Source organism: Mandrillus leucophaeus, unplaced genomic scaffold (genome assembly GCF_000951045.1).
Source record: "Mandrillus leucophaeus isolate KB7577 unplaced genomic scaffold, Mleu.le_1.0 Scaffold108, whole genome shotgun sequence".
Taxonomy (NCBI): Eukaryota; Metazoa; Chordata; class Mammalia; order Primates; family Cercopithecidae; genus Mandrillus; species Mandrillus leucophaeus.
Genome location: NW_012098987.1, coordinates 531572 through 543019, shown reverse-complemented (window position 1 = coordinate 543019; position 11448 = coordinate 531572). Strand labels below are relative to the sequence as shown.

The 11448-nt window shown below is 43.5% G+C and overlaps 2 protein-coding genes across 3 annotated transcripts in view; one reads left to right on the top strand and one right to left on the bottom strand.

Annotated features, from left to right (window-relative positions):
- The window catches only part of MAPK6 (mitogen-activated protein kinase 6), a 131465-nt gene that overhangs the window by 95624 nt on the left and 24393 nt on the right, over positions 1–11448 (bottom strand). The gene's annotated exons all lie outside the window — the stretch shown is intronic.
- Positions 3424–11448, top strand: part of LEO1 (Leo1, Paf1/RNA polymerase II complex component, homolog (S. cerevisiae)) — a 46251-nt gene continuing 38226 nt past the window's right edge. For both annotated transcript variants that reach the window (XM_011986231.1, XM_011986224.1), the window contains exon 1: positions 3424–3542. In XM_011986231.1, coding sequence (XP_011841621.1) covers positions 3485–3542 — 58 coding nt within the window. In that variant the 5' untranslated portion in view covers positions 3424–3484. The remainder of the gene's footprint in view (positions 3543–11448) is intronic.

Here is an 11448-nt window from a genome sequence, read left to right as displayed (position 1 = left end):
ACCATGTTAGCCAGGATGGTCTCGATCTCCTGACCTCGTGATCTGCCTGCCTCAGCCTCCCAAAGTGCTGGGATTACAGGCGTGAGCCACCACGCTCGGCCTATAATTAACTTCTAAAACTGAAATTCTTCAGATGTTTTAGAATATTTGTTTCATTTCCCCCACTCTTTTTTTTTTTTTTTTTTGAGACAGAGTTTTCCTCTTGTTGCCCGGGCTGGAATGCAATGGCGTGATCTCAGCTCACTCCAAAATCCGCCTCCCAGGTTCAAGCAATTCTCCTGCCTCAGTCTCCTGAGTAGCTGGGATTACAGGCATGCACCACCACGCCCGGCTAATTTTGTATTTCTAGTAGAGACGAGGTTTCTCCATGTTGGTCAGGTTAGTCTCAAACTCCCGACCTCAGGTGATCCGCCCTCCTCAGCCTTCCAAAGTGCTGCGATTACAGGCGTTAACCACTGCGCCCAGCCCCCCAAACTCTTTTATATGAAGAAATATGTTTGCTATTATTTTTATATCCGTATAGCACCCATTGTGGGAACCTAATTCAGTAATTCAGTAAAGAATCCAGTAAAGGCAGCCTGTTAGTGAATATCCTGTGTCTTCCAAGAAATGAGCTGAGTATTCACTTACTGCTATAGAGAGAAACTACAAGGTTCCTCTCTTGTTCTCTTTAATTCAGATCAGCCTGTTCCCTTCTAAAGGCCAACTCCTTCCACAAAGTACTCAGAAAAGCCACATGATCCTCCTGTGGAGTGGCAGTTTACCATAAATGGAGTGAATTTTCAGTGAATATGTTCTGTTTAATCAATCTGTTGTTTTTCCTCTAAGTCTTTAAGGTGTTACACAAATTTAAAAAGATATATTCCTTTTTGTGTGATTTGGTGTAAGTATATATTTTATACATTTTTTTTTTTTTTTTTTTTTTACGGAGTCTTGCTCTGTCTCCAGGCTGGAGTGCAGTGATGTGATCTTGGCTCACTGCAACCTCCGCCTTCCGGGTTCAAGTGAGTCTCCTGCCTCAGCCTCCTGAGTAGCTGGGATTACAGGCGTGTGCCACCACCCCCAGCCAATTTTTTCATTTTTACTAGAAACAGGGTTTCTCCATGTTGGTCAAGGTGGTCTCGAACTCCCAACTTCAGGTGATCTGCCCGCCTCGGCCTCCCAAAATGCTGGGATTACAGGCGTGAGCCACCGCGCCTGGCCTCACCCAGACCTCTTTTAAAAATTAAAATATAATTGTGTTTTCCTTAAGATACCTTCTTCTTTAACCTGTGCAAATCATTTCATTTTTTTGAGCCCCTTTAAAGTGACGGGCTTACCTAGCATTGACCATTTATGAAAACTCTATTACCGTCTGACTTTATAATGTACAACTAACTGTAGCAACATTTCCTAGCGAAATCAAGTTTTTCCTTGCAAAACAAAAAAGCCAATGGAACCCTCTGAATAATGTTTTTCTAGCTGCAGGTTGCAATCCAGTTGTAAGTAATGAAATCAAATTTAGTGAGTTGCACTGCCTGACAGCACTACAAAAAACTGAAATAGAATTAAATCGAATAGAAAATCTCAGAATGCATATTAGTAGAAAGGGAAATGATGCTTTGTGGAATACTTGCTTCAATTTTATACGTAACGTATGTAAACACAAAGTGTTCACAAAGTGTGTTAGAATGTGCCTTTTCTGCTGCTCTAACAGAATACCACAAACTGGCTAATTTATAAACAGTATGTTTACTTGGTTCATGGTTTTGGATACTGCAAAGTCCAAGAGCATGGCACTGGCATTTGGCAAGGGTCAGTCACTCCATGGCAGGAGACAGAAGTGAGATGAGAAAATGGGGACCCAACGTATTCTTTTATTAGGAGACCACTCCTGCAATAACTAACCCACTCCCGTGATAATGGCATTAATCCACACGGGAGGGCAGACCACTCACGACCTAATCGCCTCTTAGAAGTCCCACCTCTTAACACCTTCACAATGGCAATTAAATTTCAACATGAGTTTTGGAGAGGACATTCAAACCAAAGTAGGAAGGAAAATCTATGATGTTTGAGAATCACTGCTCCAAAGCTGTGGTTGGATGGAGACTCTTTCAGGGGATCTCAGACAGCCCTGAGAGAGCCTCCCTTTTCCAATTACAAATGTATTTATGCAAGACCAGATTTTCTTCGTGTGCTTCAACTACATGTCTCAACAGATTGTAGAAACAGGTATGACAAATAAGACGTCTTCTTTTAAGCTAGGCATTAAAGATATTTTCAAAACTAAAACAATTCCACTCTTCTAAAAAAAAATTTTTTTTTTAGATGGAGTTTCATTCTGTCTCCAGGCTGGAGTGCAATGGCACGATCTCGGCTCACTGCAACCTCCACCTCCCAGGTTTCAAGTGATTCTCCTGTCTCAGCCTCTCGAGTAGCTGGGATTACAGGCATGTGCCACCACGCGCGGCTAAAATTTGTATTTTAGTAGAGACAGGGTTTCACCATGTTGGCCAGGCTGGTCTCAAACTCCTGACCTCTGATGATCTGCCCGCCTTGGTCTCCCAAAGAGCTGGGATTACAGGCGTGAGCCACCGTGCCCGGCCTAAATATTTTTTAGAAAATAATTGTCTTTTCATTTATTTTTATTTTTTGAGATGGAGTTTCGCTCAGTCGCCCAGGCTGGAATGCAGTGGCACGATCACGGCTCACAGCAACCTCCACCGTCCGGGTTCAAGCGATTCTCCTGCCTCAGCCTCCCGAGTAGCTGGGACTACAGGCGCCCGCCACCACACCCGGCTAATTTTTTGTATTTTGGTAGAGACGGGGTTTCACTGTGTTGCCCAGGCTGGTCGCAAACTCAGGAGCTCAGGCAATCCGCCCGCCTTGGCCTCCCAAAGTGCTGGGATTACAGGCGTGAGCCACCGCGCCCGGCCAAAAAAATGGTCATTTAAAGCTTAAAAAAGCTATTTGTTAACATGGATATTATTTTTAAATGAATTAACTTAAAAATTTATTGCCGTATTAGTAAGAATACAGTAAATATCAATAGCTGTACCCCACGTAAACAAAAGCTCTTTGGCATCCTCAACAATTTTTAAGAGGGTGAAGGGGTTTGGCATGAAACAACTGGAGAATAGCTGCTCAGTAAGAAACAAAGGGCTTCAGGCCTGACTCGCGATAGGTTTAATCCAGCCAGAGGCCCTTCCCCAGGGAGCCCCAGTCACCGCCCAAACCATCCGCACCCGCACCCACACCCAAACGCAGGACGCCCCGCCCCCGGTAAGAATCCTGGCAAATAACAGACATTGACGAAATGGCCTGGCTTGCATACCATACACACCCGGGAGAGGCTAGGTTCACTGGGCAAGCGAAAACTAGGTCACAGAAGGAAGAGTGTCTTCAGCGAATCTTTGCGACACTGTCGTGTTTCGGTGGTTCCGTGCCGTAAAGAGAGGCCGGGAGCTGCCCCTAGCCGAGGCAGCAGCGGACGTGAGCGACAATGGCGGGTATGGAGGAGCTCTTCGGGAGCGACGCCGACAGCGAAGCTGAGCGTAAAGGTGGGTTCACTGGGCTTCGGAGGATGGGTTCCTGGCAGGCCTTCCGCTGTGGGAGCCGGACAACCGTGGAGGCTCCGGCGCCGCGGGCAAGAGGTGGCATTTCCTCCACTCCTGCCTCAGCGCCCCCTGCACTCCCGGAGGTGCCATCCTCCTCCGGCGGGCGGGATGGAGAGTCAGACACAGTCTGCGCCTCGAGGCTCTGGGTGTCGGTGGAGTTGATGGTGCCTGGGAGCTTGTGGAGCGAAGGGGGCGCAGGGCAGTGGTGGAGATGCAGGCGAGCCTGCGCAGCGCGGGTAGGAACGTTGGAGTCCTGTTCCGCCTTGCCTTGCACAGGCCAGCGCAGAGTAAGAGCTGTTTGTGAATGAATGGAAATGAATGCAGGAATATGGGATGGGGTAGGCGAATTTACAGAGGACCTCAGAATGCCCTCTTGAATGAAACCAGAGCATGGTCTGATAGGGTGCTTGAGATGTCTGAATGAGGGGTCTGAGACGGATAATGGGATGGGGTTACAGATAGATGTTTCACATTGGAGAGTATATGTTCTCTAAGAGCTTGTACAGAAACTACAGAATTTCCGGAGTCTGTGATGTTAGATTGGGGAGTGCATGCGGTCTGTGTGCAGAGAGGAGGAATGAAGGATTTGTTGATGAAATGAATGAATTAGTCTATGTGCATGTTGCATGGAAGTATTTCTGGCACAGGATTGTGGGTGTTTTTTTAAAGTTTACTTTTTTAGAGACAGGATCTCACTTTGTTGTTCAGGTTGGCCTTGAACTTCTGGGCTCAGGCCATCCTTCTGCCTCAGCCTTCAAGTAGTTGAGACTACGGGCATATGAAATATGAATAGGAGCTATTTGAAGTGAGAAAGAACCCAAGACCAAGTTCAGAATTCTTGCAACCCTCTAGGCTCCAAGTAATGTATCTGTGTACTTTTTTTCCTTAGTAAAATGCATTGTTCGGTGGTTCTTTTTTTTTCCTCCTCCATTTTCTCCAACTCCAATTTATTCATCATTTCTAGAGTGTAGTGAAGGCAGCACTAGGTTGAGGTACAGAGAACTAAATTCTAGTGTGAAGGCTTTACAGGAATGGGTATCCAGGAGATGCTAGTCAGAATAAGTGTGGAAATATAGAGCTCCGTATACTAACTCTTGTTCCACTAATTTTGCTCATGTTTTCATTTTTTCCTCATTTTTACTTGTGTATATCCCATTCACCCTTCAAGGCACAGTTCTATGTGAACCCTCCCATGGCTAATTTCCATGAAGTTATGAATTAATTTGATAAGTATTGATCCCCTATTGTGTTCCAGCTGTTTTGCTAGATTTTGAGGGCACAATGAAAAGATGATCCCCTTACCTCCCAGCTTACATCAGTGCTTAATACATAATTGATTAACTGGATGAGTAGAAACAATAGTTTCATAAGGTGTACCCTGCAGTGCTGTCGCATTGCAAACTCGGTGTATAGGGAGGTGAGGAGTGGAGCTGGTTGCATCTCTGGGCTTCATGTTTTACCTTCTTGTAAGTCCATTGAGATTTTCTTCCAGGATTTACTTCCAAATCTGGTATGCTATCCTTGAAGATTGCTGTTGGTCCTGAAGATTGTGTGGATATGATTCCTTTTATGCCTAGCATATTTCATTATCTCCCTGGTCTGTGGGAGTTGTGGAAAATAACTACATCCGATAACTCTTGTTTTTTTAGATGGAGTCTTGCTCTGTCGCCCAGACTGAGGTGCAGTGACCCGATCTTGGCCCACTGCAAGCTCCACCTCCTGGGTTCGCGCCATTCTCCTGCCTCAGCCTCCTGAGCAGCTGGGACTACAGGCGCTGGCCACCACGCCTGGCTAATTTTTTGTATTTTTAGTAGAGATGGGGTTTCACCGTGTTAGCCAGGATGGTCTTGATCTCCTGACCTCGTGATCCGCCTGCCTCGGCCTCTCAGAGTGCTGGGATTACAGGCGTGAGCCACTGTGCCCAGACTACATCCGATAACTCTTATTTTAACAATGAGTAGAACTTCTACCTAGGCCTAGCATGCTGCTTCCATGTATAAATATGCCAGTTCTTAATTTCTTTCAACAATGTTTTGTAGTTTTCATTGTATAAGTCCTGCATTTCTTAGGTTAAATTTATTACTAAGTATTTTATTCTACTGGATACTATTGGAAGTGGAATGGTTTTCTTTTTCTTTCCTTTTTTCTTTTTTTTTTTTTTTTGAGGAGTTTCACTTGTCGCCCAGGCTGGAGTGCAATGGCGCGATCTCAGCTCACTGCAGCCTCCGCATCCCAGGTTCAAGCAATTCTCCTACCTCAGTCTCCTGAGTAGCTGGGATTACAGGTGCCCACCACCATGCTCAGCTAATTTTTGTATTTTTAGTAGTGATGGAGTTTCTCCATGTTGGCCAGGCTGGTCTCGAACTCTCGACCTCAGGTGATCAGCCTGCCTCAGCCTCCCAGAGTGCTGGGATTACAGGCGTGAGCCACCACGCCTGGCTGCAAGTGGAATGGTTTTCTTAATTTCATTTTGAATTATTTAATGCTAGTGTATGGAAATACAACTGATTTTTGTATGTTGATTTTATATTCTGCAACCTTGCTGAATGTATGAGCTGTAATCTTCTTTTGTGTGTGTGTGTGTGTGTGTGTGTATTCTTTAGGATTTTCTATATATAAGATCATGTTGGCTGGGTGCAGTGGCTCACACCTGTAAACCCAGCACTTTGGGAGGCCAGGACAGGAAGACCACTTGAACCAGGAGTCCAAGGCTGCAGTGAGCTATGATTGTACCAGTACATTCCTGCCTGAGCAACAGAGCAAGACCCTGTCTCTTAAAAAAAAATCTTGGGAGGTGGAGGCGGGTGGATCACTTGAGGTCAGGAGTTTGAGACCATCCTGGCCAACATGGCGAAATCCCGTCTCTAATAAAAAGACAAAAGTTAGCCAGGTGTGGTGGCACACGCCTGTCGTCCCAGCTACTTGGGAGGTTGAGGTACAAGAATCACTTTAACTGGGGAGGCAGAGGTTGCAGTGAGCTGAGATCACACGACTGCACTCCAGTCTGAGTGACAGAGGAAGACCCTGTCTCAAAAAAAAAAAAAGAAAAAAACAACATATCTATGAAAGAGACAGTTTTACTTCCTTTCCAATTGGTGTGCTTTTAATTTCTTTTTCTTGCCTAATTGCCACAGCTAGAACTTTTTGTAAAATGTTGAATAGGAGTGGTGACAGTAGACATCATTGTGTTATCTCTGATCTTAGGAAGAAACCATCTAGGGTTCCACCATTACATATGATGTTATCTGTGAGTTTTTTTTTGTAGATGCTTTTGATCAGGTTGAGGAAGTTCACTCCTGTTCCTAGTTTGTTGAATGGCATCAAGAGAAGGTGTTGGATATCAGATGCTTTTTCTGCGTTGATGATCACATGATTTTTTTCTTTATTCTTTATATAGTGTTTCGCTTTGATTCATGTTTAGATATTGAACTACCCTTGTAATACTAGGATAAATCCCACTTGGTCATGATGTATATTCTGTTTTTTTTTTTCTCTCTCTTTTTTTGAGACAGGATCTTGCTCTGTTGCCCAGGCTGGAGTGCAGTGGCGCAACCTCAGCTCACTGCACCCTCTACCTCCAGGACTCAAGCCATCCTCACACCTCAGCCTCCTGAGTAACTGGGACTACAGGCACATACCACCACATCCAGCTAATTTTTGTAATTTTAGTGGAGGTGGGATGTTGCTATTTTGGCCACACTGGTCTTGAACTTCTGGGCTCAAGTGATCTGCCCACCTCAGTCTCCCAAAGTGCTGGGATTACAGGTGTGAGCCACCTCACCCAGCTTGGTATATATTCTTTTAATATGCTTTAGGGTTTGATTTGGGAGTATTTTTTAAGTGGTTTTTTCATCTCTATTTTGGTGGATAATTTGTCTGTAGTTTTCTTGTGATGTCTTGTTCTGGCTTTGGTAGAAGGGTAATATTGACCTCATAGAATGAGGTAGGAAGTGTTCCTTCACTTCAGTTGTTTGGCAGAGTTTGAGAAGGATAGGTGTTAAATCTTTAAAAACATTCAGTAGGATTTACCAGTGAAGGCATCTGGTCTTAGGCTTTTCTTTGGTGGAAAATTTCCCATTATTGATTCAAACTGTTGGTTATAGGTCTATTCAGATTTTCTATTCCATTTTGAATCAGTTTTGATAATTTGTGTGTTTCTAGGAATTGATCAGTTTCATCTAAGTTGTCTAATTTGTTAGTATATCGTAGTTTATAGTATTCTCTTATAATCCTTATTATTCCTGTAAAGTTGGTAGTAATGTCCTCACTTTGATTCTTGATTTTAGTAATTTTAGTTTTCTTTTTTTTTCTTTGTCATTCTAGCCAAAGCCTTGTCTGTTTTTTGATGTTTTCAAAGAACAGACTTTTGGTTTAATTAATTTTCTTCATTGTTTTTCTATTCTCTATTTCATTTATCATTGCTCTAATTTTTTTTTTTTTTTTTTTTGAGATGGAGTTTTGCTCTGTTGCCTAGGCTGGAGTGCAAGGGCATGATCTCGCCTCACTGCAACCTCCGCTTCCTGGGTTCAAGTGATTCTCCCGCCTCAGCCTCCTGAGTAGCTGGGATTATAGGTGGCTGCCACCACGCCCAGCTAATTTTTGTATTTTTGTAGAGATGGGGTTTCAGCATGTAGGCCAGGCTGGTCTTGAACTCCTGACCTCAGGTGATCCACCCGCCTTGGCCTTCCGAAGTGCTGGGGATTATAGGCGTGAGCCACCGTGCCTGGCCTCTAATTTATTATTTCCTTCTTTCTGCTTGTTTTGGGTTTAGTTTTCTTTTCAGTTTATTAGTTTTCTTTTTCTGATTCCTTAAAGTGAATGAATGGTTAGGTTATTGACTTGAGATTTTTTTTTAAACAAAGATTTTTACAGATATATATGTGTGTGTGTGTGTGTATATATATATTTTTGTTGTTGTTGTTGTTGTTTGAGACAGAGTTTCACTCTGTCACCCAGGCTGGAGTGCAACGGCATGATCTCGGCTCATTGCAACCCCCGCCTCCCGGGTTCAAGCAATTCTCCCGCCTCAGCCTCCTGAGTAGCTGGGACTACAGGCACGTGCCACTACACCCGGCTAATTTTTGCATTTTTCGTAGAGATGGGATTTCACTATGTTGGCCAGGCTGGTCCCGGACTCCTGACCTTGTGATCCACCTATCTCAGCCTCCCAAAGTGCACTGGGATTACAGGCATGAGCCACCATGCCCAGCCTAATTTTTTTGAGCACCTTGAGGACTGTTTTCATTGTATCCTTAAGTTTTTTCCCCCCAACCTCTGGGAGCACAGAACATGTTTCCTTATGTATTGGTATGCTATGTTTTCTTTTTTCTTTTTTTTGGGGGGGGGGATGAAGTCTCGCTCTTGTCCCCCAGGCTGGACTGCAGTGGCACCATCTTGGCTCACTGCAACCTCTACCTCCCAGGTTCAAGTGATTCTCGTGCCTCAGCCTCCTGAGTAGCTGGGACCACAGGCATGTGCCACCACACTCAGCTAATTTTTTTGTTTTTTAGTAGAGACTGGGGCTTCACCATGCTGGCCACGCTGGTCTCAAACTCCTAACCTCATTGTATCCGCCCGTCTCGGCCTCCCAAAGTGCTGGGATTACAGGCATGAGCCACCGTGCCTGGCCTGTGTTTTCATTTTTATTTGTCTCAAAATATTTCCTAATTTTCTTTGCGATTTCTTTATTTTTTTATTTTTTGAGACAGAGTCTTCCTCTGGTTGCCCAGGCTGGAGTGCAATGGCGCGATCTTGGCACACTGAAGCCTCAACCTCCCTGGCTTAAGTGATTCTCCCACCTCAGCCTCCTGAGTAGCTGGGACTACAAGTGCATGCCACTGTGCCTGGCTCTGTTTTTTCTTCTCTTTTTTTCTTTTTTTTTTTTGGTATTTTTAGTAAAGATGGGGTTTTGCCATTTTGCCCAGACTGGTCTCAAACTGCTAGACTCAGGCAATCTGCCCCCTTCAGCCTCCCAAAGTGCTGGGATTATAGGTGTGAGCCACTGCACCTGGCCCTCCATGTGATTTCTATGAATCCTTAGTTGTTTTAAAGTGTGTTTAATTTCCCCAAGTTTATGAATTTTTCAGATTTCTTTTTGTTACTGATTTCTAATTTTAATTCACTTGTGGTCAGAGAATGTATTTTGTATTTCAGTTTTTTAAAATGTTTGAGACTTGTTTTGTATCCTAGCATGGTCTATCCTGGAGAATGTTCCATATGCACTTGGGAAGATGCTATTGTTGGATGCAGCGTCCTATTGATTGTCTGTTATGTCTAACTGGTTTATAGTGTTGCTCAAGTCCTGTGTTTATTGATCTTTAATCTAGCAGTTCTATCCATTATTTTATTTTTTTGAGACAGGGTCTTGCTCTGTCACCCAGGCTGGAGTACAGTGGCGCGATCTTGGCTCACTGCAACCTCCGCCTCCCAGGTTCAAGTGATTCTTCTGCCTCAGCCTCCCTAGTAGCTGGGATTACAATAGGTGTGTGCCACCACACCTGCTTAATTTTCGTATTTTTAGTAGAGACGAGGTTCACCATATTGGCCATGCTAGTCTTGAACTCCTAACCTCAAGTGATCTGACCACTTTGGCCTCCCAAAGTGCTGGGATTACAGGCGTGAGCCATCATGCCTGGCCTGTTCTATCCATCATTGAAGTCTTTGACTATTATGTTGAACTGTCTATGTTTCCCTTCATTTCTCTTGGTTTTGTTTTTAGGTGCATATGTGTTTATAATTATTATACCTTCATGATGGATTTAATGATCCTTTGTCTTTTGTAACAATTTCTGTTATAAAATCTGTTTTGTCTAATATTAGTATACCTACTACAGCTCTCTTTTGGTTACTATTTACATGTAATATCTTTCTGTCCTTTTGCTTTCAACCTGTTTGTGTATTTGGTTCTAAAGTGAGTCTCTTGTAGACAACATATATCTAGTTGTTATTTTCATCACCCCCAAATAAAACACTGTGCTCATAAAGCACTTACTTCCCATATGCTCCTTCCTCCAACCCCTGTCTGCTATTGTTTCTGTACTTCTCTGTTCTGGGAATTTCATACAAATTGAATCATGCATTGTGGTCTTTTGTGTCTGGCTTCTTTTACTTAGCATAATGTCTTCAAGGCATTGTAGCTTGTATCAGTACTTCATTCATTTTTAATGACTTAATAATATTCCATTGAATGTATATATCCTAAATTTGTTAATCCATTTATCTATTGATGGACTTTGGGTTGTTTGAATTATGCTACTGTAAACATTCTTGGTTCAGGCCAGGCGGATTTGCCTGAGCTCGGGAGTTGAAGACCAGCCTGGGCAACATGGTGAAACCCTGTCTCTACTAAAAATACAAAACGTTAGCCAGGTGTGGTGGTACTTGCCTGTAGTCACAGGCACTCAGGAGGCTGAGGCATGAGAATCACTTGAACCCGGGAGACAGAGGTTGGAAGTGAGCTTAGATTGTGCCACTTTACTTCAACCTGGGTGATAAAGTGAGACTCCAATAAAGTGAGTCTCCAAAAAAATAAACCAATAAATTCATGTACATGTTTGGGGGCCTGTTTTTAATTTTGGGAGGAGGGTATTATGTAGGAGTGCAGAGTCATATGGTAAATCTTTAATATTTTGAGGAGCAGCCAAACTGTTTTCCATAGTGGTTGAGCCATTTTACATTACCACCAGCAATGCACCAGGGTTCCCTTTCCCCACATCTTTGCCCACAGTTATTTTAAGTTTTTATTTCTTTCTAAAATAGCCATCCTTGATGTTATCAAGTGGTGTCTCATTGTGGTTTCAGTTTACACTTTGCTGAAGGCTAATGATGTTCAACCTCTTTTTTTTTTTTT